Source organism: Myotis yumanensis, unplaced genomic scaffold (genome assembly GCF_028538775.1).
Source record: "Myotis yumanensis isolate MYYU_CA2020_CCGP unplaced genomic scaffold, mMyoYum1.0.hap1 SCAF_18, whole genome shotgun sequence".
Classification (NCBI taxonomy): Eukaryota; Metazoa; Chordata; class Mammalia; order Chiroptera; family Vespertilionidae; genus Myotis; species Myotis yumanensis.
The window spans coordinates 26809832-26835937 of record NW_027223769.1 but is presented as its reverse complement, the minus strand read 5'-3'; the positions used below and the strand labels follow the sequence as shown (position 1 = coordinate 26835937).

Genomic DNA, 26106 nt, shown 5'->3' with positions numbered 1-26106 from the left:
CCCATGAAAATGTGTGAACAAATTTAAATGGGTGAAGAGTGAGCAAAAGACAGAAATGGATTTTCAGAGATTCCAGTGGCTGGCTCACCATCCATAAGCACAGCTGGCACTGCAGGGGCCCTGACTGGGCCTCACACTCTTACCCATCAGGACAGTATTTCTGTCACTCTCTGAGTCGTGCCAATGTCTAAATGTTTTTATTTCAGCCATAATCTTAAAAAACAAAACAGCATTAACAGCTTCTAAGCAAGTCTTGCTTCAGATTCATCACATTGACTCCAAGTGTAATACCTGAACTATCACAAGGGAATAAGCAAAGAACAGACTTCATAATCGTGTTCAGTTCTGGAGGAGAGCGAATGTCACAGCACTCTTCTTGCTGAGGTGGAGGTGGGAGAGACCAGGATCATTTCTCAGCACACAGTGGCACAGGCACCCCACCCAAGTTCCCCGCTGCCAGTTTTTACACTACTCATGACATGAGCAGTGACTTAGACTCAGCGAAACAGTCAACAGTACATGGTAAGTTTTCTAGTTCTCTAGAAGCCAAAGTCTGTATTTTGTTTGTACACACTTCATTAACATTATAATAACACTGAAGCGATGTTTTAAAAAATGTTCATGGACCTGTCCATTTTTCACATTTGAGAAATGCTGATTAGGATATTTTGCTTCCCTAAATCATCGCAGTGTCACTCTTCTACCCAGAGCACGCCATCTTACTGAGGTGAGTTGAGGGGAGAAAAGCTTCTGGATCCGAATCCAGTTTAGAGGGAGACCACACTAGCTGCCACCAGATCAAGAGGAGGCGGCTGTATTGAGAGGAGATCAAGTTCTCACTGTCGTTTCATTTGGGGTTCATTGACGGAAAAAACAGTAGTACCAAACCCCCAAACATGCAGTTAACAGGTAATAAAGCTGTACAAAGCTTCCAACTTGTAACTACAGGATGAATTTGAAACTTTAGCATTTCTTTACATCTTTCACTCCAAAGAGAAAAAGGGTTCCAGGTGGCTTCCAAAGATGACAATATCCAGTACAGTTTGACACCGCTTTTTAACAGTCAACATGGTTCAGCAGAACTTGTATAATTAACATTTTGCCACCTCCACGTGTTCATTCATGTTGAGCTGCAATTAAACAGCCACTTATATTTGAGAGAAGCAAGACTTTAATGAAGAAGGCTACAAGTTATGGACAATAATTAGTTCTCAAATTTTAAAAAATGATTACAGAAAACACTTTACTGAATTTTCTTTTTGCTAAAAAGACAGTCTTTAAGGATGTCCAAGAAAGACAGCAAGCACAACACAGTACAAAAGAAGGAAATGTTGAATTCCAGTGCAAGACACTAACATAGCACAATTAGGGAATCAGGTGGAAGCAACCATTTTCACAAAGAATGGGATTAGGCTTTTATATTCAATCAGGATTGGGTTGTTTTTTGTTTTTGTTTTTTAAGCTTTAAAAGTCCAGCATAAGGAAGAGAATTGAGAAGAGAGAATGGGGCAAGGGGCTAAGCGTATCTACAATCACCAAAAAAACACACGGGTTCCACCACATGAGAAGTGGAGGTTAAACCTGCCTACGTAGCCCAGCAAATATTAGGAGCAAATGCCAAGACTAGGTCTAGGTGTTGATGTCACAACAGGCTAAAACAGTTTTTAAAGGGACCCTGATTCCACCAGGACTATTCTCTCATCATTGTGGGCTCTGACAGACGAAGTTCCTTTGCATTTGCACCAAAAGGCCAAAGCTTTACCTGGAACAAGTTCACTCCAAATAATGCTCACGTTGCTGGTTTTACAGGTCCTGGAGTCATAAGTGTTCCTAAAAGACTCCACCATTTCCTAGGAGAAGGTCCTACTGATTACCAGGGATTGGAATTCAAGCAAACCACTGAAGAAGGGAAATACTAATGATATTCTGGCACTGTACAAGCTGTCTGCCTGTCGTCTCTGCCAAGAACATGGGATATACTTGGCTTGCAGCTCCATGATCTCCAACAGCGATGAAGTGGAACTGGGACCTCCCCCACATCAGAGGAGGATGCCCAAAATTTTCATCCCAGCCCAACTTCTGAAAGAAAGCAGACTATCGGGGCTATTATTAGGAACCATGCTCCTGTGAATTCTGTGGAAATGAAAGCTGTTTCAGTTCATGCCAAGTCTTTTCATGGTCCGCCAGCGATCCTTAATCATCACAGCTGTTCGGTTAATAAATGGGTAATTTTTAGAAATGGCAGCCCAGTTTCCTTCCCCAAATTTCTGCACTCCAGCCTTGATCCACTCGCTCTCCTCTACAGTCCACTTCTGTAAAAGAAAACAAAAAGATTTATCATAACCTGGCTCTCCACTTATTTACATCTCCATACAGTGAAGAGGTAAACTCAAGAAACCTAGGAGAATATGAACCCCCAAAAAAGTTTTATATTTTTAAAACCTGATACAGACAATAAGTTAACACTGGATTCAGATATTTAAAATTTTCAATGTCCTGCCATTTCACTTCAATTAATAATCACTTGTGCATTCAAGCGTCAAACTTGTGTGTTGTTCATGATCAGGAACATGTGTCAGGTTGCTGTCCAACTAGATTTTTCTTCCAGAGAATAACTACAGTAAGCCCTCACTTAAGGCAACTTTAAGTGAGAGGACATATTAACAAAACCAATTTTATCCTAGGCTAATTAATAGAAACAAGACAAGTACAGCATCTCATCAACATTATAACAAAACATTGATCGAAAGGACATTACTTGAGGATCTGCTGTATTTAACTTAGTTTGGATCATCAGAAAAACGCAAAGGATTTTTTGCCAGGTGCATGGGTAGTCTATCTGTGAGATGTGGGTACTTATTTTACCTCTGTTCTACCCACACAACCAGAAAAGATCAGAAAAGAGAATTTTAAATTACCTGCTTTTTTGTTACACTGCTTGTACTCTCTTCATCTGGTGCAGCTGCAAAACATTAAAAGTAGATTCATTTCAGAGTTAACTTTCTCTGCACAAACACCAGAAAAAGACATGGAATGTCCCTACTGGGAAAGCTTGATTCAGATTTCACAAACTTTGAGAAAAGAAAGGATATCACCAAAGGAGAATTTGGTTTTGTCCTTTGTTTGCAAGATACCAATCATTTCAGCCCATGAAAATCTGTACACAGCAAATACAATACAAAAAGGCATTAATAAATGTTGGTTAATGATGGATTTGGGGCTCTTTAATAAAACTAACATTTTCTAAAATTACTGAGTGTGGTATTTAAAACCCTAATATACATCTTATACATACATGATTTCTGCTTTATAACCCCTTGCTAATCACTGTTTTGAAATAACTTTTACTGTTTCATGTCAGAATTTTAAAATCCCTGATCATTTTATATAAGTTTAGATTTAATTCCTTAAACAGAAGAACAGGGTAATGCCCTAGCTGGTTTGGCCCAGTGGATAGAGCATCGGTCTGCAGACTGAAGGGTCCCAGTTCCATTCCGGTCAAGGGCACATACCTCACTCAGTTGCAGGCTTGATCCCTGACCCTGATTGGGGCATGTGTGGGATGCAATCAATGTCTCTCTCACATCAAGATGTTTCTCTCTCTGTCTCTCCCCCTCCCTTCCACTGTCTCTTTAAAAAAAAAAAATCCTATATAATAAAAGCCTAATATGCAAATTTTCCGCTCAACCACTCGCTATGACGTGCGCTGACCACCAGGGGGCGGCGCCGCACGGTGCTGGCAGCAGGTGGCTGTGGAGGTGCTGCCGGCCCTGATGGGCCCTGACGAGAGCGGGACCGCAGAGCAGGTGGGCAGGCAGCGCCAGGCCAAGGTGGTGCAAGCGGGGCCCTATCGCCCCACAGACAGCGACCAGCGGCTGGGGGCGGGGCCGCAACCCAGCTCCCAGACACTGAGGGAGCCGGATGGGGGCCTGATGACTCTGGCAGAGGGGACACCTGGGGGCCCTGGTACTGCCCAGGGCCCAGAGGTCAGCTGGGACCTGCCCTTCCATGCCAGACGCTTGTGCTTCGATCGTCAGACAGGCCTAGAGACCACACTCATGCATGAATTTCGGACACTGGGCCTCTAATCTACAGGCTAAGTGACTGGCTGACTGGCTGGTAGGTATGATGCGCACTGACCACCAGGGGGCAGACGCTAAACGCAGGAGCTGCTAAGGGCACTCAACTTTGTAGAGTGCCCTTTTGCACTCTGGGACCCCTTGGGGGATGTTGGGACTGCTGGTTTCAGCCCGATCCCCGCAGGCCAGGCCGAGGGATCCCACCTGCTGGAGCGACCCCCGCTCACTCCGCAGAAGCCCTTCGAGCCCCGGCACCCGCCCAGGTGTGGCCAGCTGGGGAGGGACCAAGGGAGGTTGGCTGCAGGGCATGTCCACCCTGCCCTGCCAGCCACCTTCTAATTAATTTCTTTTCAATGTGCACAAATCTGTGCACCAGGCCTCTCGTACAAGTCTAAAAGACATGCCATTTCAAGGCAATGAGAGCTAGTGAAAAAGCTGCAAGAAAAGGCAAAGTTGCATGAACATGAAACTTGCTAGATGTCTCAGCAGATGCCACAGTCCCAGCAGTGTTTCCTAAACAATGGAGGAAGGTGGCTCAGAGCAGATTATTTATTTTTAAATTATGAAGTATTTCATACTATAGTGGAAGCATATTTCTAAAGCTGACACACATCTGGACTGCATTGGAAGTGTTTCCTAGAACTTTTATATTCTGTTGTTCTTAACTATTTAATGCCATTGTTAATCATTTTGTTACTTCCCCCATTTTCCCTGTGATCTTGATCTTGCCAACTATGTTTTTGCTACTGAAGCTACTTTTTTTTTTTAAGTGACTTTTTTACAGAGAGGAGGTGAGAGGGACAGAGAGTTAGAAACATCGACGAGAGAGAAAGATCGATCAGCTGCCTCCTGCACACTCCCCATTGGGGATGTGCCCGCAACCAAGGTACATGCCCCTGACCAGAATCAAACCCGGGACCCTTGAGTCCGCTCTATCTACCAAGCCAAACCGGTTAGGGCTACTGAAGCTACTTTTAAAAGACAAAACCTAGGAAGTGGCAATGGATTGGTTGGTGGTGCGTTATAAAAGTGCTTAGAATCTCCAAAATTCAGGTTTAGCTCTTAGATATTTCCATTAGCATATGAAATATGTGGTGGGAGAGATTCTAATGCAAATGCTAGGAAGTTCAATAATAATTATTGAAAAGCAAAGTTTCTTATCTTAGAAAACATGTAGAAACTGGTAAGAGATTTTGTACCTAAACAAAAATGCAGGGAATGACCACTTCTACCTTTTCTAATTAAAAGACTTAGGGAGAACATCAATTACAATTAAAGATAGGATTTATTAAAACAAAACCAGGAACTTTCATTAAATACAAAGTTCTGCTTTGACAATCTCCATTATTTAATGGGAAAGGACATATAATTGACTCCTGAGACACAATGAGGAACTTACTGAAATTTTCTAGTTGGGAGACAAGCAGTTTCTGAAACACTGATGTGACAGTAACATGCATCTTACACTTGCAGGTGTCAAGGAGAAACCAAGGAGAATCTCCTAGCTTACCCTGAACATCAAACAGTTCGTCCTCTTCCACCCAAGTCTCTTTTTCTTCAACCCCATTAGAACTGTTCCACTTGCCTTTGGGTAATCTGCGGAGAGATCAATGAGAGACAAGGTGTAAAATACTCAATCCTGGGTCATTCATATTCTGTCCTTGGCTCACTTGCAGTCTTACATTTCTCCTTGCTCTGCTGTGACCACATTCGAGATTCACCTACATACAACTCCTAAATCCTAACCTGGCCTGGTATCTCCGTGTCATCATCAGGCTGTAGAACCACTCCTCAGAGAGCACTACATACATCACCACCCCCCTCAAAATACATATTTTTAAGGCTGTCTGGTTATCTTACAAATGAGTAATGAAAGCAGTTTGCTTAATAAATGCATAAGTTTGAAAAAAATTCCTGAGTTCCATGAGTTTTTCTATGGAATTACCTAATTGACTATTAACTTTCCTTTGTTTTTTAATTGGATCATATCCCCCAAAATGTTATTTCTGAGAATAACTAATTTGAGACAAAGTAAAAGATATTTTTCCTTCTCAGGATATTAGCTGTTAATTACTATTTGTAAATAAAAGTCAGACAGCTTAAGTTTTCTATCTACTTATCCTAGTGCTAGGATAAAATTTTCACCTCTGGGTCTGTCATTCACCTGAGTAGCTGTTCACTCTTTCTGCAGATAGTCTTTGCAGTTCAGTGGTAACCCCCTGCACCTATTCTCAACTTGGCATTTATTACGTGTACAAATGGTTTGGTACTTGATAATTTCTCATGTTGTGGAAGGGGCCGAGATCTGGATTTTCATCCTATTAGTGGCTGTGTGCTCCCGGGAAAGTCAGGATAGCTTGTGGCTCCTGGATTTTGAACAGCCCTTGAACTAAGAATGGATTTTATATTTTCAAAGCATTGTAAGGGAACAAAACAAAAATACACCACACACACACACACACACACACACACACACACAGACTCCACAAAACCTAAAATGTTAACCTTTTGCTGGACTTATATATAAGTTTTGCGTGTGATCCCTTAAATTGCAAAAACCAGTAATTATTTTTATTTGGTTAATAAACACCAAGTGCCAGGGGGGGATATAAAAACCTAGTAAGTCATGGCCCTGCTTTCCACATGATAAACCTTAATCCTGCCTTCCTCTCTTCCACTGGCCCAGCTCCTTCAGGCGCTAACTGCTCGCTCGCCTGGCAGCAGTGTCTAGCCACTCTCCTTTCCCTCGGTACCTCTTCCGAACCCTCACTGGTATCTCATGAAACCTTCAGATTAGTGGGGTTAGAATTATTTGGACATAGTTAGAAAAGCAGATTACAGAGCATACCCCAGCCCCTTCTAATTCAGGAGTAGGGTGCCTGGGAATATGTATTTTTTAAACATTCCATAGGTAATTGTGATATGAAGCCCAGTTTGAGAACCTCCACCTGATAGAATACAATAGGAATTCAAGTTCTGGTCCATTTACCTATCCAGACTTTTCTACTTTCTTCCTCCATGTGCATTGTATTCCCTTGCCATACAGACTATCTGACATTTTTGGGAACATACCAGGTATTCTCATGCCTTTATGCAAGGGGTTCCTGCTGCCTAGAATCCCCAGGTCCCCAATATGCTTGATGGCCTCTTGAGTAAGAGGTCATCTTTCAAGGCCAGCTCAACATTTGCTCCTCTGCAAGGTTTGCTCCACCAACCCTGCTGAGCAGGCTCAGCTCTTCTTCCGTGGACAGGGATCCCTTTTTTGTAAGGGGCCAGATAGGATCTTCGGCTTTGCAGGCCTTAATGTCTTTGTTGCAACTACTCAACTCAATGTAGCATCAAAAGTAGCCTTAGACAACTCAGCCAGACAATACATAAATGATAGATGTGGCTGTATTCTAATAATCCTTTAAAAAAAACAGCAGGCAGATTGGGCTCAGGGACTGTAATGTGCCAACCTCTGCTTTCATATCATACCGTTGGCACATGAGGTGGTTATGTCTGAAACCTTCACAAATCCTCCCATTAATAAAACTATTGTGGTCAGGCACTCTTTCCAGTTTTCTCATCTGTTCATGGGGCAATATCTACACCTCACGAGATCACTGTAAGAAGTCAATGAGATCACGTCTAGAACGAAAAGAAGTGTGTTGAGCTGCATCTACTTGCCCAGCCGTGACTCACTCACTTCCAAATGCTGGTATTGGTGCATATAGTGCAGCTTAGTGCCTGAGTATGACTCACCTATCAGATGCCACAGCCCCGCAGGACACCTAGCACATGCTGCCAGAGCACAGGTCCCCAAAAAACTACAACAAAGAGCAGTAGTACAGATGGCAATGGCCTGGGGAGACCATCAAGGTCACCTACAGCAGGGTGACCAGAGGAGGTTCATGGAGGAGGCAGAATTTTTAAGAGGCGGCTGATGTGCAGTGTACAGGCCATGGGCCCTTGAGTCTAGACTCTAGACTGACCTGGATTAATGACTTAAGGCCAGTTAGCAACTTTTCTGAACCTTCCTCATTTATAAAATGGGGCTAATAATCGGTAACTGAGGATTGTAGAGATTCAGTAATATAATACATAAATGTACTTGGCCCACAAAAAGTGCTTCTCTTCCCTTTAAAGGACGGATGGGATTCTGAGAAGCAGTGATGGAGGGATGATAGTCCAATCATGAGGAATGACAGGGAGCAAGAATACAGTAATAGAAACAAAACAGCGTGTTCCAGAGAGAGCAAGCAGACCAGTGTGCCTGGAGGAAGGATCCACGAGAGGACTCGAAGGGTAACAAAACTTGAGAGGTCAGGGGTCATGATAGGGGAGCAAAATGAAAGCATTCTAACCACTGCTCCACAGAACCTAGCACAATGTGAGAGGTTAGTAAATATTTACTGAATTTGCCAAGTCTCAAAAGCTCATAGAAGGTGCAAATCTGTAAATACTCATAAATCTCTAGTTAGCAGTCAAGGTACTCAGCAGTCTGCTAAAAATGGAAGCAGCAATGAGCAGGAGGCTCCGACACCCTTTCATCCTCATGCCCTCGTGCAATGCCTGGAAGCCCCCGTGTGGGGCTTCAGAACTGGCACGGATGGCTATGTTGTCTCTCCCCACTCCCGAGTCACATTCTAGCAGTCTGAGCAAGCCTTGGTGGTGAACAGCTTAGATGCAAGTTACTTCATTCACAGAAGCAATACCAGGCCCAACCAGGACCACCAACCAGCCCCCAAACTCCTACAAAGAAGGTCTTCATACTTGGGATTCTTCTCCCTGGGAAGGGGTTGGTTGAGAACGGCAGGCGTGGATGGTGACGCTGGAATGATTTCCTGAGAGGAGTTGAGGCTGGGGCTCAGCTCAGTACTCTGACTATCCTCCTCCAAAACCAATCTGCTAATTGTCATACGCTTGTTCTTGGGCTGCAGTTCAGAGCCACTCTCTCCCTCAGCAGGAGCTGAACCTTCGTTTTCATCTTTTCTCGGTCTCTTGTTTTTGAGGGCCGGCGATGACAGGGATGCTTTAGTAGGAAATACCAGATCTTTCTGGTCCAGTTTTGAGAAGATCGCCTCAGAATCTTGTGAACCGCACAGAGTCTTGAAAGCTGCTTTCAGAGTCATAATTCCAAAGGTGGTTGGAGTATTCCGTAGCTGCCTACAAATAAGGCAACATACTAAGATCAGTTTCACCACTTTTTAAAATAATCTTACCTAAGGGTATTTTTTCTTCATTGATTTCTAGAGAGAGTAGAAGGGAGGGAGGAGGGGGGTGATAAGAGAGAAACATCGATAGGAGAAAGACTCATTGATTGGCTGCCTTCTGCACACAACCCTACTACCTGAAACCAGGGTATGTGCCCTTGACCAGGAACTAAACCTGAGACCCTTTAGTCCACACTCTATAACCATGGAGCCAAACTGGCCAGGGCAGTTTCACCACTGTTGATGCTCATATTAGCAGAGGACTCCTCAAATTGAAGACTTTTAATAAAAAAAAAACACAAAACACACACACACATACACAGAGAGATTGCTTGATATAACCTTACTTTACAAAAGCTTCTATTTAAGTTAAACTATGGATTTTAAACTCCAAATCAGAGAACCTTAAAGGAACTAGGGCCACGGATACTCCAGAGACCTCTGTAACTTGTGTGTGATCGAACCTGTTTGTCTGTATGGACTACAGCAGTGTTTTCCATTATGTAAGAACTTTACACAGTGTCTGACAAATATAAGTCCATCTGGACAACCTACTGATAATCCAGCAATTTCACTTTGAAGTCTAAACTCTCCTTCCAGCTGTCCCAGTCCGACCCTCGTGTGGCAGAAGTGAAAGACTGGTCTCCATTCTGCCCATTTTCTCCTACAATACACTTGTGAATGGGACCTTGAGAATTCTCAGAGTAAGAAGCGTGCCACACAGTTTTGGAACAACAAGAAACTGCCTTTTCAAGAGAAGTTCATCTGTCGTTTGGAATAGCTCGTGTGCTTTAAGTAAAGACTGTTAGGAGTGGGCCAACTGGCAGCCTGTAGGCCAAACCCAGCTGGCAGGTGTCTTTGCCTAACCTACGCAAGTGTTTTTTAAAAACTGGATAACTACCAACATTCAAAAATTGAGAAAGCTAAAAAAAAAATAAAAAAATTGTTATGTCTCACACAAAAATTTGAACTGAAGCTTGGGCATCCTTGGACAGCAACGATCACACAGGCTGAAAAGCATGCCCTCCTGGTTCACTGTCCATGCTCTCAATTACCCTAGACCCACTTCATTCCTTTACATTTCCCACCAGGCCCCCAAAGGCATCTAAATTTGTGAGCCCCCTGCTTTCACAACTGGTCTTGGGAATCTGATTCACAGTCTGAACACTCTATTAACAGATCAGATATCAACAAGGAAGTGCTGAGTAAATATGGGCGAGGCAAAGAGAAACAGGAGGACGGAACTTTTGAGGGATAGCCAGTCAGGAATTTCTGTCAGGGATCTGACATCCAGTCTCCAGTACTCTCATTTTCCCAGGTGTGCTCTGAACCTCCACACTGCCTTGTATGAGCAACCCAGTAACAAGTTAGAAGGGCATCTCTCACCTCGGAGGTTCTCTGGGTGGCTTTTCCACAGGCTCTGGTGCTGGCTGTTTATCTTCCTTCACTGTAGCTGAGGCAGAAGACTCAGATTTCAAAGCCTTTTTGGCCATCTGGGAAAGGAAGGATGTCATCAGGAAGAGGAAGCCACAGAATTTCATTAATTCTCTGCTTCTTTAACCATGACCATACTCAATATGCAAACATGTTCACCTACAAACCCAATCTAGGCATAAACTAGAGGACATAAAAAGCAAGAGAACTTACAAGAATGATCTCAAATTTCTTCCTTTTCTTTTTCAAACAATGGCTCATAGTTTCTATGCTGAAGGAGAACTCAGTTTGAGTACTGCTTTTTCAAAGAATTGAAAAAATTCTTTAATTATGTGGTTTTACTTCACATTCCTCTTCTTGGGAATCTGATTCACAAGTCTGAACACTCTAAGAAGTGTTCCTAATATCCTGACACTTGCTCCTGGATTATTCCAAATGGTCTGCTTTATAAATAATTTGAGATTTGCCAAATCTCAAATTTGCCAAATGACAAGTGATGTCTTATGAGCTGCGAGCTCTATCCTCGCAAAGAAAGTGGCAGGTACTTTCCAGTTAGCTGGAACACAAAGGAAAGGATCCTAGGCCAGGCCCAAGTATCCTGACACTTGCTCCTGGATTATTCCAAACAATCTGCTTTACAAATAATTTGCAATTTACCAAATGACTGCTAGGATCATTGACACTATCCTCATATAAGGCTTGCACACCTACAGTTACGAGCTATATTTTCAACACTCTCAAAATCCTAGTTTAAGAAAACTAGGAGAGACTGGGCTCTACTTCTTCTACAAACTGTGCTGAGCCTCACTGTTTCCCTTCTTTATGCTTATCTCTTTGATCCAATTAAAGAATGTCTTCATTTGGCCTCCTTTGCCTTATACTTCTAATCACACCTTTTCTCCAATTATGCCTTCTTCCTGTTAACAACCCCATCATACCACATCTAATAAACCACTCTTCCTCCCAATTTAACTCAGACTTCATCTCCTCTGGGAACCACCATCGATTGTAAGATGAATTTTCTCCTGTAGCAACCACACAGATTAATGACATGTTGAGGAGGTAAAAATGGGAGGTAAGAGAGACAATCTTTGTTTCATTTGCCTCTGTCAGGATCTCTGCTTCTGTATATTTACGGCATTTAATTAATTAAGATAGTGGATATAATTCAAAGTCTTTTCCACACGTTTATTTTTTCACTTCTAACAAGAGTTGTCCTTTTCTAACTGCCTGCACATCCTCAAGGCCATATCATGGTTATACGAAGAGAAGGCCAAGGCCCACCATGAGGAGGTAGGGTTCTGCATCATCCAGGTGACTCTCCAGGAAGCGCAGCATCTTCTGTTGGAAGGTCTCATAGGAAAAGTTCTGGATAACAGGGTGGGCCAAGTTCTTTTCACGGATGATGTTCAGGAGATCATTTCTCAGTTTCTATACAAAGGACCAATATTGGCAACATGAAAAGGAGAACTCTAGTAAAAATTCAATGATGAGTTGAGACAACACTGTCAGAAATTTCACAACATTCTCATTGAAAATCACTGGTACACAGAAAGGAATGGGAGCCCACCACAAAGGATGGGTCAATAAATGATGGATCAGCCACAATGGGTTACTATGCAGTATAAATAATGATGAAGAACTTAGGATCTAAAGTGCCTTTATACATTTACTTACAGATTATTAAACTTAAAAAAGAAACCCAAAATACAAAAAGGATAAAGAAATTCTTTATCTGCTAATATAGCATGATCTCTAAGATAGAGTAAGTCAAAGAAGCAATTTACAAGAATACTCAAATTAGTGTGTAGAATATGCTCACATATGTATATAAGAACAGGAAGAATGGATATGTGTGTATACAAATATCCATATACAGACACATGCACACTTATTTGCTTGCATATATGCAGAATATCTCTGAAAAGATAAAAGCAGAAAATACTGGTGGCCTCTGAAGAGAGAGTAATGAGATGGCTGATAAGAGAGTTTCAGCAAGCTCTTTGGTTGTACTTCTTGAATTTTGTGTTATGTACATGTTACCTTTTCAAAAATTAAAATTTTAAGGAAAAATAAAGGGGGGAAAAACCAAGAAGAGGATATCAACAGAGTTTTTGGCACCAGAAAATAGAGGAGTTACAACCTTACAAAGGCAAATTCTCAGGTCTACAGGATCAGCATTGAGGCAGCATTAAGTAAAGTTAGAAGTGATACAAAACTTGATAATTTGATACCTGGTGCTGATCACTTAAAGTTCTGTCACAAACCAGACAGAAATGGGCAAGTAAATGACTTATGTAAATTTGTGTAATAAAAAATAAAAATTTAAAAGCCAATCTAACAGTAAAATATCCTCGATATAAAAGACAACATGCTAAAGGTGCTGAATATTTACATAACATCCCTAACAAAGAACTCTTTCCCTGTTTTCCCACAAAAAAACAATGAAATGTATTTAAGTCTTAGAAGCAAAATATTATATTTACCTGAGTTGTGGGGTCCTTGGACATATGTTTTTTCAAAATTTTTGAAGCCTTTTCAAATTCTTTATTTTTAATACAAATAATGACAGCCTGCAAAAGGGGGAAAAACCTTTTTTTAACTGTTGTGATAAGTATGAGAATATTAAATGTCACAAAGCTTTACTAAAAAGTGAAACTGAGTCTTACATACCCGAGAACTTTTTCATTCTTTCAAATTCCCGTACTTAAAAACTAACAATTATTGTTCAAGCATTATGAACAACTGCAAGCTCTTTCAGTGTATAGGGTATAGATTTTCAGCATTACATTCAATTTTTTAAAAAGATGCCTATTACAGCAAAATCTGATCCCCTAGATTACAGACCATTTACCCAATTTGAATAGGGCCTCGTACAGAAAGGCAAAATGGACTCGAGTCATTCCAGGTCCCCAGAACAATTGGTTTTGTTCTTTTTAGATGCTAAAGCTTTGATGTAATGGAGGGAGAGAGGGTAGGATACATTATTCGAGTTAAAATGTGCAGGGAATTACTGAGACAGACAAACCCAGCTCTTCCACAGCAGCCACAAAAGAGGACAAAGTTTCAGTTAGGATGAGGTCTCAACAACCAGAGGAAAAGAAGAGTCCTTTGGTAAAAAACACACACAAGAAAACCCAAGAGACTATAGTAGAGGGAAATTAACCATAAATTGAAAATTAAAAAGGATATTTTAAAAACATGCGCACTTTTTTTTTTTTTTTTAATTAGAAAGGCCAGGGGAAAACTGGGAGCACTTGGAATTACCTAACAGGATAAAGTAGCTCCCTTAGATCCTGTCCCAAGAGAGGTATTAGACATACCTCACATACAAAAGGAAGGAAAATTGGTTCATAGGTAGATATTTTCAATCTTCACAGGGAAGAATTTAAGGAGAAACAGACAAGAGTAGGAGGAATAGCAAGAAATCCATGAAGTACTAATCTCCGGTCATTCTGCCAACATGCTGAGCACAGCCCTACAGGGCAAACTAGTCAAATGCTCCTGAATGCATACACCTAAATTCTTGCTGCCCAGGGAAGGTACAAAGTCCTTCCATTTAATCCAGGGGTTCTCAACCTGTGGGTCGAGACCCCTTTGGCGGTCAAATGACCCTTTCACAGGGGTCACCTAAGACCATCCTGCATATCAGATATTTACATTACGATTCATAACAGTAGCAACATTTCAGTTATGAAGTAGCAACAAAAATAATTTTATGGTTGGGTCACAACATGAGGAACTGTATTTAAAGGGCCAGAAGGTGGAGAACCACTGATTTAATCAGATGACCACATTCACTTTTACAATTTTTTTGCAGAAAAACAATACTAAAACTATACTTTCTTGAATACAAATATTTTACTTTTTTATAAGTCAGGTGCTGTTGCTTTTAAATTTTATTTGCCTGGCATAAATTAATTTTTGGTGGACTGTTGAGTTTTAACACAAGTATTGACTCTCTTAAGGATACAAAAACCTCCCTTGTGCTGCCTCTCTGTAGTCACTCCGTCCCACATCCCTAATCTTTTCACTGTTTGGACCCCTCAAGAATGTCATAATGGATTTATACAGTACTTAGCGCTTATCTTTTTTAAAGGACATAGCCTTGAGACTAGCTTACTTCCCTCAGTACGATGCCTTTGCAATCCATCTATGTTGTTGCATTATCAATAATTCTTTTTATTGCTGAACAGTATATCCCCTTGTATGGGTCTACTACAGTTTTGTTTATCCATTCCCCTTCCGAAGGACATTTGGGTTGTCTGCAATTTTTGGTGATTATGAATAGAGATGCTAAAACATTCATGTACAGGTTTTGGTAGGAACAGAACTTCATTTCTCTACGGTAAATACCCAAGAGTGGAATTGCTGGGTCATATGGAAAATGTATGTTTCACTTCATAAGTGGCCAAACTGTTTTCCCGAGTGATTATACCATTTTGCATTCTCATCAGCAACATGAGAGTTCCAGTTGCTCCACATCTTCACTAGCACTTCTTAGTGTTAGTTTTTAAAGTTTAGCCTCTCCAATAGGTATGTCCTGGTATTCATTGTGGCTTTACTTTGTATCTCCCTATTGACTGATGTTGAGCATCTTTTCATGTACTTACTTGCCATCGTTTATTCTCTTTGGTGGTCTTCTGCCCATTATTAAAAGAGTTGTTTCTTTTTTTTTTGAGAGTTCTTTATATATTTTTCCTTTTTATTGAATTGGGGTAATTCTGGTTAACAAAATTATACAAGTTTTAGATGCACAATTCTAGAGTTCTTTATATATTTTGGATAAAAGTCCTTTATCAGATATAAAATGTGCAAATTTTATTTTTTTTAAATATATTTTATTGATTTTTTACACAGAGGAAGGGAGAGGGATAGAGAAAAACATCGATGACAGAGAAACAACGATCAGCTGCCTCCTGCACACTCCCTATTAGGGATGTACCCGCAACCAAGGTACATGCCCTTGACCGGAATCGAACCTGGGACTCTTGAGTCCGCAGGCCGATGCTCTATCCACGGGGCCAAACTGGTCAGGGCAAAATGTGCAAATTTTATATCCAGTCTATAGCTTGTCTTCTTTCTCAACAGTATTTTTCTCAGTTTTAAATTTTGATGAAGTTCAGTTTAGCAATTTTTCCTCTTTTAGTGTCATATCTAGGACATGAAAATTTTCTTTCATGTTTTCTTCTGAAAGTTTTATAGCTTTACACTTTACATTTAGATTACGATCCATTTTGAATGAATTTTTGTATAGGCTGAGTTTTAGGTCAAGGTTCCTTTTTTTGCATGTGGACATTTAATTGTTTCAATACCGTATGTTGAAGATTATCCCTTTATCATTAAGTTCCCTTCACATTTTTGTCAAAAAACTACTTAAGACATATTTGTGTGGGTTTACTTCTGGATTCTCTCTTCTGTCCCACACGAATCTACATGTCTACATGGAGTATAATTCTTAAAATTGGGTAGTGAGTCCAATTTTGTTCTTCTATAAAACTGTTTTGTTTTAGTTCCTCTGCCCTAATATCTTATTTTATAATCAGTCTGTATCTCTAGAAAATCCTACTGAGAATGTGATTGGAATTATATATTAAGTCTATACGTCAACTGGAGAATGACATCTTAACTATCCTATATAATAAAAGGGTAATATACAAATTGACCCTAACAGCAGAATGACTGAGAATGACTGGTCACTATGACACACACTGACCACCAGGGGGCAGACGCTTAATGCAGGAGCTGCCCCCTAATGGTCAGTGCGCTCCCACAGGGGGAGCTCTGCTCAGACACGAGCCAGGCTGATGGCTGCCAGCACAGTGGTGGTGGCAGGAGCCTCTCCTGCCTCCTCAGCAGCACTAAGGATGTCCGACTGCACTAAGGATGTTGCCTGCTCCCCGCTGGCAAGTGGACATCCCCCGAGGGCTCCTGGGCTGCCAGAGGGATGTCTGACTGCCAGCTTAGGCCTGTTCCCCCAGGGAGCGGGCCTAAGCCAGCAAGTGGACATCCCCTGAGGGGTTCCAGACTGCAAGAGGGCACAGGCCGGGCTGAGAAACTCCTCTGAGTGCACAAATTTTTGTGCACCAGGCCTCTAGTATACTATAGTCTTCCAATTCACGAACATGGTATGTTTTTCCATTTATTAGGTCTTGAATTCTTTCATCAGCATTTTTGTATTTTTCCACATACAGATCCTGCACATATTTTGCTAGACTTAAATATTTAAGTATTTTTCTTTTGGGAGCTATGAGTAGTCCTATTATCCATTTTTATATAGAATGGGGCAAAAGTGGGTTTACAGTTGTGAGTATGCAAGTTTATTCTTGTATTATTAAATATTGTATTATTTTCCATACAAAATTAGTTTCAGTTACCTATGGCCAACTGCAGTCCAAAATATTAAATGGAAAGTTCCAGAAATAAACAATTCACAAATTTTAAATTGCACCATTGCTCTAGGTAACATAATGAAATCTCAGGCTGTCCTGCTTCATCCTGCCTAGACCAGGAATCATCCCTTTGTCCAGCATATCCATGTTGTACATGCTGTCTGTTAATCATTTAGTAGCTGTCTTGGTTATCAAATTGACAGTCATAGTATGACAATGCTTGTGTTCAAGTAGCCCTTATTTTACTTAATAATGGCCCCAAAGCACAAAGTAGTAATGATGGTAATTAGGATATGGCAAAGAGATGCCATTAGTGTATGTATGTATAGGGAAAAACATAGTATACATAAGATTTAATACTACCCAAGGATTGAGGCATCTGCTGGGAGTCTTGGAACATATTTCTCACAATAAGGGGGAGACTACTGTATTGTAAATGGCACTGTTTTGGTAATTTGATTTCAAAATCTTTATTGCTAGTAAATGGAAATATGATTGATTTTTGTGTTGATCTTATATCCTGCTATCTTGCTAAAGTTACTTAGTATAGCTTTTTTTGTATATTCCATGGGATATATTTTTATACAGAATGGGGCAAAAGTAGGTTTACAGTGGTGAGTATGCAAGTTTATTTTTGTATTATTATTAATTATTGTATTATTTTCCATTTGAACACTGTGAACCTGCTTTTGCCTCACCCTGCATACAGGGTGATGTCTTCTGCAAAAAGGGACAATTTTATTCCTTCCTTTCTAGTCTGTTGCCGTTTATTTCCTTTTCTTAATTTACTGCACTAGCTAGGTGTTCTAATATGATGTAGAATGGAAGTAGTGAGAATGGATTCCTTGCCTTGTTTTGGATTTTAAGGACAAAGCATTCCTTCTCCACCATTAAGTATGATGTTGGCTGTAGGTTTTTTTGTAGATGCCTTTTATCAGGTTGTGGAAGTTACTTTTTATTCCTAGTTTCTGAGTGTTTTTATCATGAACGAATATTGAGTTTTGACACATACATTTTTGGCATCAACTGATAATGACTGTGTGGTTTTTTTCTTTAGATTAATAGAGTGGATTACACTTATTTTCAAATACTGAATCAGCCTTGCATTTCTGGGCTTTAGTTCCCCACTGTGCCACACACTACCTGCATCTGTATCCAGGGCTGTATCTACAGCAGCAGGATGTACAGTAAAAAAAGCAATGGAATCCAGCCTGTGTGGTTCAGTGGTTGAGCATCAGGAGGTCCTGGTTTGATTCCCTGTCAGGTCACATGCCTGGGTTGCAGGCTCAATCCCCAGTAGGGGGTGTGCAGGAAGCAGCTGATGAATGGTTCTCTCTCATCATTGATATTTCTATCTCTCTCTACCCCTCTCCCTTCCTCTCTGAAATCAATAAAAATATATACTTTTTAAAAAGCAACGGAAGTTGCTCCAAGTTCTGGGGATCACACCTCTACTGTTAAAGAGGAAAGGAGTTCTGCCTTCAGTTTTTGGTGCCTGCCCTGCTGCCATCACTACAGTACTGCCTAGGTGCTGGGGCAGGAGAGAAGGGAGTTAAAAACAAAACTGGCATTTCTCCCACCCTCTCTGACCCTTAGATCTTTCCTGCTCCTCAGACCAGAGAGAACCTCCCTTGGAGTTCTTTCTGTTCACACCTGGAGTGCACTTCTAGGTTTAAGGAGCCTTCAAGTCCAGGCTGGAAGATACTGGAGAGGAAAAAAATGATAAACTACTCATCACCAGTTTGGTAGACTTTCCAATGCTGGTGTTCTTCCCCATCTCTTACTACCATTTACATTTCTAAGTCCTCAGAGAGCTGTTCCACACAGTCTGTGCAGGACTTATACTTGCAGCATTAAGGTAAGCAGAAGAGAGCATGCTTAATCTATTCCAGAACTGGAACATAGGTCCTGTTATATTTAATTTGTTGAACAAGAAAGGAAATGCAAATGCTTTCAAAATCTAAAAGTCTGCCTCCAAAGTTTGTACTATGAGCTTATCTTTTAAAACTAAGTATTAATTTCCAGTGAAGATTCCTTTTAAAGAGATGAACCATTGCTTTTTCACTTGAGAATATTCAGAAGTGTAATTTCTTCTCTTATGTGTCTGTTAAGGTTCTTGGGGTGTAAGCAATAGCAGTGGTTTCTTGCTAACTTAAACAAAAGGGAAATTACAAGCACAGATTTTCAATAGAGGTGAGACAGACTTATGTTTGGGGGGGAAAGCTAGAAAATGAACAGGAAGAGAAAACCAAACTCACAGAAGGAAGGCTAAAGAAGAAAACTCAGAAAGAATCCAGGCTGTTATGGGAAAGCAGGCATGCTCAAAGCCTTGACAAAGCCTTTCGTTTCAAAAATTAAACTTCTGGGAGAGTTTGTCTGATCCACCAGCCCTCAGATGGGGTAAAGCACCAAAAGAAAATCAAAGTGCTCTTACAAAGCAAGGTTCAGGGAAAGCGCTGCCACAGCAAAAAGCAACAAATAAATGCTTCCCCAAAACATGCCATACATGCTCTTCGCTGCTGTTTTCGACAGAAGCATTAACTGAGGAATGTCTCTTTTAGTGATGAAGAGAAAACCAATATGGACTCAATAGCATTACCTTACAGAAGCAGTTCCCAAACTCTTCGGTCTTGGGATTCCTTTATACTCTTAAATGTTAATGAGGATCCCAAAGAGCTTTTATTTATGTGAGTTATATCTATTAATAATCATATTAGAAGTATAAAACTGAGGAAATTTAAAGATATTTATTCATTAAAAAAACAAATTCATTACAGGTTAACATAAATACATATCTTTATGAACAATTACTATATTTTCTAAGACAAAAGTTTAATGGGAAGGGTGGCATTGTACATTTTTACAAATCTTAATATCTGATTTAATAGAAGAAAGATGGATTCTCATTTCTGCTTCTGCATTCATTTTGTTGTTTTGGTTGAAATATATACAAAAAGTAATCTGGCCTCACAGATATGAAGTTGGAAAAGGAAGGAATATTTTAATAGCCCTTCAGAGAATTATGGCTATATTTCTTCAACTCTATACCAAACTTTGGCAAGTGAACTTTTCATCATCTGTTACATAAAAATGTGTTAGTCTATCTTATACTTTAAATGGATCTTTTACCCACAAATGATTCTGTAATATAATGCACTGATCATCTGGAAAATATTGGTTCATCAAATTATGTAGATCTTCCAAATATTGACCCATTTATTTGAAATATTTTTAAAGTCACAGTTGTTAATTCCATCATCAATCTTATCAGAAAAGTCTTGAAGAATTGGGAAGCTATCAAGCACATTAATACAAGTTTTCCAAAACTCTTTCACTTGAAAGCTTGAATTTTGTCATTGGTAACAAATACTGTCAATTGTTTTCCTTGAAGTGACAAGTTCACTTTCTCAAGAAAATAATGGCCAAATACCTAAAGTTTGTCAGTTCCTTCAAGTCAGTGGTTCTCAACCTTCCTAATGCTACGACTCTAATACAGTTCCTCATGTTGTGGTGACCCCCAATTTCATTGTTACAAATTGAACATAATTAAAGCATAGTGATTAATCACATAACAATATGTAATTATATATGTGTTTTCCGATGGTCTTAGGCGACCCCTGTGAAAGGGTCGTTCGATCCCCAAAGGGTCGCGACCCACAGATTGAGAACCGCTGCTTCAAGTCAAAATGGTGTTCCATTAAAAAGGCAGGTAGGCTCTGGCCAGTGAGCTCAATGATTAAAGTGTTGGCCCATGCACCGAAGGGCCTTGGGTTTGATTCCCAGTCAAGGGCTGGTACCTGGGTTGCAGGTTCACTTCCTGCTCTTGGTCAGGGCATGTGTGGGAGGCAACCAGTCAATGCGTCTGTCTCACATTGATGTTTCTCTCCTGCTTTCCTTCTCTCCCTCTCTCTACTTTTTCTCCCCTTCTCCCTCCCTTCCACTCTCCCTGAAAAGCAATGGAAAAAATATCCTCAGGCGAGGATTAACAACAACAAAAAGGCAGCCAGGTCAGCCTGCAACTCAATCACTCCAGGGGGTTTGACAACCATCAAATTTGCAGCAAAAATACTTCAGGCAAAATTCTTATTTTGTCACACAAAATAGTGAAAAGATGTTTGCTCAAGAGTCTAGATTAAATAAAATTAATAATTTTTACTGCTTCCTCAAAGACATTCTTAACTAAAACTGGCTTTTTAAAACTGCAAGCATGTGGCAATGAATACAAGGAGTACTAATTCAATTTACCACTACCTTGATCACGCTAAGGCACCAGCAATTTTACCCATCATTGCTTTTGCACCATCAGTGCAAATGTCAATGCACAGAAAAAAATCGACTATTGTTTTTGGCATTGTTATGAAAATTGTTTTTGACTCGTTAAAGGGTCCTGAAGACCTTTAAGAAATCCCCAGACTGTATGCTGAGAAGATCTAACTTAAAAATAACTCACTTGATAAAAAAAAAAAAAAAAGACAAGTGACATAGGATGTAATAACTAGATCAAGATAATTTTGATAGCCAGCCTCTAAGATGGCCCCCAATGATCCCTACCTCACGCATAGTCCCATTCTATACACTAATCCAGAGTTGGTCTGAACTATGTGACCAATAGCATATGCCTGAAGTGATGGTACGACATTACTTCTGAGATTAAGTTATAAAAGATTGCAGCTTCTGTCTTGGGCTCTCGTTCTCCTGGATCACTTGCTCCAGGGAAAGCAAGCTACCATGATGTAAGCAGCCCTATGGGAGGCAAAGAGCTAAAGTCTACAACCAACAGCCATGGAGGAAGTGAGTCCTGCTAACAACTGTGTGAGTGAGCATGGAAACAGATCTTTCAACCCTAGTAGTCAGCTTGGCTATAATCTCATGGGAGACTTCAGCCAGAAATACCCTGGCTGAACAACTACCACATTCCTGACTCTTGGAAAATGGGAGAAAATACTTTAATGTTTTAAGTTGCTACGTTTTGGGATAATTTGTTACACAGCAGTAATAGTAATACAGTTAAGTATACCGAGATCTTGTACCTGGTAGAAAATGGAAAGGAGAAGGAGTCAACATAAGAAAATGGTTAACTAGATTTTACGAATAGATTTTTCCTTAACGAAGCTCCTAAACTAAAGATCTATGAACTTAAAATAATATACAGCTGAAAGATGAAAGCACACAAAGCTTCTTCGAGAAGACAAATCTATAGTCCTTGTGTTCAGAAGGAGTTGCATTTCTCAGCTAGCTACGTAATAGCAGCTACACAAATTACTCTGAACTGGTGCTGTTTCTTTCCATTCGAAAGCTATTCTGAAAGCCAGCATGGATTTCTCTTCCCTTGCTAATATGTCTTTTCTGGCATTTTCCCTCCAACACAAGCCTCACTTACCTAAACCAAAATTCTATTCTTCCAACTAGAATTATCTAAGCTTTCTTTGCAAGAGCAAAAGTAGCTCTTTCCAAGGTCCTTAACTGAGTAAATATCTGAACCTCACACACACAACAGTTGTTTTAACAGGGTACCTGAGCACTCAGCACACCACCAAAGGACAGAGTCTTCATTGCTAAGCAGAGCTTTAATCTCAGCCTCCTCTGCCTCGGACCCAATTCCATCCTTTTAGGGGGTGCTCTTTCTTGTTCTTACCAGTTTTCTTACTTTCCATCACCAAGGCAATGCTGAGCTGTTGTTCCTCAGTCCCCACCTCTGAATCTGCTTCCACATTCCTAGCCTTTGTTATTGGAGAACAAAAAACTCTTTCTGACTGGTTCCCATGGCCACTCTATGTTTTTGGTATGTTTTTTTCCCCCAAATATGTTTTTATTCATTTCAGAGAGAAGAAGGGAGAAGGAGAGAGCGATAGAAACATCAATGATGAAAATCATCAATCGGCTGCCTCGGGCATGCCCCCTGCTGGGGATCAAGCCTGCATCAGGGGCAGGTGCCCTGACCTGGAATGGAACTGTGACCTCCTGGTGTATGGGTTGATGCTCAACCACTGAGACTGGCCAGGCTCCGTCCATGTTTTAAGTAGGTTCTACTACTTGAAGCTACCTGAGCCATGACAGAGTCAATAGTCCCAAATTCCTAGACACTTCACTAGCTTTTCTTGTCAAGAACACTACCTGTGCAAGCCTTCCATCATGACTGTCTTTCTAACTGGCTGATTATCACAATGTGCCTATCCAAGGGGAATGTTCCCTAAGCCTCTCTTTCTGCAATTGCATGAAATAGCTCAGAGTCCCACATTTCCCAAGGCCCCAGCTCTTCTCCTTGGTTTATTATATATAAGGGTGACCAAACCAGTTACTTCTAGTCCTTCCATAGTTCTCTGAAATGGTATGTAATAACCTCCAGGCTTCAGTGCCAACCCATTTCCTACGTACTGTGGTCCCTCCTGCAAGGGCCACACGAAAATCACAAAAGCTGAGCACCTACCATCAATGGTTCTTTCCAAGTCTGGGCTGAGAAGGGGTTGCCTGAAGAGATAATATCTATCTGTATGTTCATGTTTGAGTGTGCTCACTTGCTCTCTCTCCACCGTTTTTCCTCCACCGCACACAAAAAGATAAGCATTGTATCCTCAAAGACCTCTGATTTTTGTTCAAAGAAAAAAAGAAAAATAGAGCCTTACAGCCTCCTTGACCAGTTTTCTACTGGATTCCACCACTGCCTCTGTCAGTGTAAATTCCGTTTTAATCATCTCCAGCACATTGATAGCTGATTCCAGGGGTGTGAGCTCAGCCTCCATATCAAAGGAACAGTCTAGGACAAAGAGCACAGTTTTCACTTTAAAGCTATTTTCTCCAGAGTAGAAACGTTATGTCCAAAAATACATATATTAATGGACAGGAAACATGCAAATATAGTAAGATTTGCATCTGATTGCTGACTAACTCGCTATAGGCTTACAAACATGTTAAGGGTCCAAATTCAAGTCAATTAATTTGAAATGACTTACTTTTCAAGACAAGTAAAAAATTATTTTTTTAACACATGCATTTGCAGCTCAAATTTCAAGATGCACACATCCTCCTCAGATACAAGCGGCCAGAAACTGTAGACCGTTTTGCTAAACAGCTTTCAAGTTCAATTCAGAAAATAAAAATGTGCTTCTACTGTGAAAACTCTCTATGTGGGGGGAAAGATGTGGCCATCTTAACATAACTCACTTCAGACAGCAGCCAAGTTGGGGCGAGCAAGAAACAGGTGGGAGGAAATAAAAAGAAAAACGCAAACCACAGAAAAGCAGGCAAGAGAATCTCATCAACTGCAGAAACTAGAGCCCAGAGCATGCTCATTCCAGAAGGAACACGACCACCGATCCGAACGCAGCGCACCTCAATCCCGAATCCGTCAGTCCCGGATGTAAATTTGGTAACAGAGTAACTCTAAACCCGGAGAACACAAACATTGCCATACCTAAATTTTCCCCTTCTTCGATGCGCGACAGGCACTGCATAACCCGCAGCAGCCGGGACACGGTGTGCTCCTTTCCCAAGGGCCTGACAAGCAAAGCTGGGAAAAAAGACAGCGTTGGTTCGGCGATCCCCCTCCCCCAGCCCCGACACCCGGCCCCGCACACCGCCCCCCACCCCCACTCCCCTTCCCCGGGCCCGGCCCTCACCCTGCATGATGTCCCGGATCTGCCTGAAGTCCCCGTACCGGCTACTTCGAAAGGCCCGCAGCGCCTCGTAGAAGTAGAACTTGAGCACCCAGCGGTTCACCGCCTCCTCCAGCCGTGCCTCCCCCGCGCCCCCCAGCCCCGGATCGTGCCGCCCCCGCCGAGCCCGCCCGCTGCTGCGGGACGCCCGCCGGCTTGCCGCCCGCCCGGTGCCTTCGCTGCTCCCGCCTCCTCCCGCCATCGCGTCCGTTCGCCGCGCACCCTCCCCGCCCTCCCGACCGGACCGCTTCCTCGACTGTGACGCCGCCGGATCACGCAGAACGTCCGGGCCGGAAGCGGGGCCCCCCGTCCCGGCTCCCGCGGCCATGATACAGACAGCGTTCCGAGCAGCCCGCGGGCTTCTGGGTGGGAAAGGACCGTAGGGCCCCGGCCCCCTCTCGGCCCCCGTAGTTCCGGTACGCCTGCCGCAATGCCTACCGGGACTTGAAGTCCATGCTGTTCAGTTGCGCAACCCAAAGGGTGTTTGCAGTCAAGGGTCAATTTTGCTCCGAAATGATGGAACACTGTACTAGAGATGCGGGTCTTTTTATAAAATATTGAAAAATAAATACGTGCAGCTTATTAAGCACTAATTGTGAGATGTATCATAACATGGAGGAAACTTTATAAACAAATCTACGCTAAAAAAATAACCCAAAGCAAGAGCCTATGTTGACCCTGTTGAAATTAAGAAATAAAATAAGTCCCGGCCGGTGTGCAGTGGTTGAGCGTGGACCCATGAACCTGGAGGACTCATGAACCAGGAGGTCACGTTTGGGTTCCCAGTCAGCCCCCATGCCCGGGTTTCAGGCTCCATCCCGAGGAGGAGGCATGAAGGAGGCTGCAGACCAATGATTCTCTCTCATCATTGATGTTTCTATCCCTTTTCTTCCTCTTCCTTCCTTTCTCTGAAATCAATAAGAACATATTTTTTAAAAAAGGAATATGGCCAATACCCCAAAAACTTCTAAACATATAAGACATAACTTTTAAATTACAAAAATAACATATTGTTGTAGAACAATTAGAAAAAATAAAAGGTTAACATTTAAGTCACCACATGAAAAGTATGTTGAAATTAAGGTTTATAGCCTTCTAGTATCTTGTAATCTATTGTATGTGTGTGTGTGTGTGTGTGTGTGTGTGTGTGTGTAAAAAGGGTTATGCTATATATTTTATACTAGAGGCCCGGTGCACGACATTCATGCACTGGGGTGGGGTCCCTTAGCCCAGCCTGTGCCTTGTCACAGTCCAGGATCCCTCAGGGGATCGGGCCTAAGCCAGCAGGTTGACATCCCCCAAGGGGTCTTTAGCCCTGCGGCAGGCGGGGAGGCTCCTGCCACCACCACTGCAC

General features: G+C 41.5%; 2 protein-coding genes across 2 annotated transcripts in view; one reads left to right on the top strand and one right to left on the bottom strand.

The window, feature by feature from the left end:
- The window catches only part of NIP7 (nucleolar pre-rRNA processing protein NIP7), a 56916-nt gene that overhangs the window by 8840 nt on the left and 21970 nt on the right, over positions 1 to 26106 (top strand). The gene's annotated exons all lie outside the window — the stretch shown is intronic.
- TERF2 (telomeric repeat binding factor 2) lies at positions 182 to 25101 on the bottom strand. Its single transcript, XM_070398059.1, has 10 exons — positions 24717 to 25101; positions 24512 to 24607; positions 23724 to 23854; positions 13195 to 13281; positions 11993 to 12139; positions 10661 to 10767; positions 8835 to 9227; positions 5590 to 5675; positions 2919 to 2962; positions 182 to 2312 (listed from the first exon to the last, which is right to left on the bottom strand). Exons 1-10 carry the CDS (start codon positions 25078 to 25080, stop codon positions 2154 to 2156), a joined length of 1614 nt encoding a protein of 537 aa, XP_070254160.1. The 5' UTR covers positions 25081 to 25101; the 3' UTR covers positions 182 to 2153.

Excerpts from the sequence above, each read along its gene's own strand:
- TERF2 (XM_070398059.1), bottom strand. The coding sequence starts at position 25,080 with ATGGCCGCGGGAGCCGGGACGGGGGGCCCCGCTTCCGGCCCGGACGTT. Across the intron at positions 9,228-10,660 it reads CCACCCAGAGAACCTCCGAG|GCAGCTACGGAATACTCCAA; the intron begins GTGAGAGATGCC and ends CCTTATTTGTAG. Across the intron at positions 2,313-2,918 it reads GCAGTGTAACAAAAAAGCAG|AAGTGGACTGTAGAGGAGAG; the intron begins GTAATTTAAAAT and ends TTTCTTTTACAG.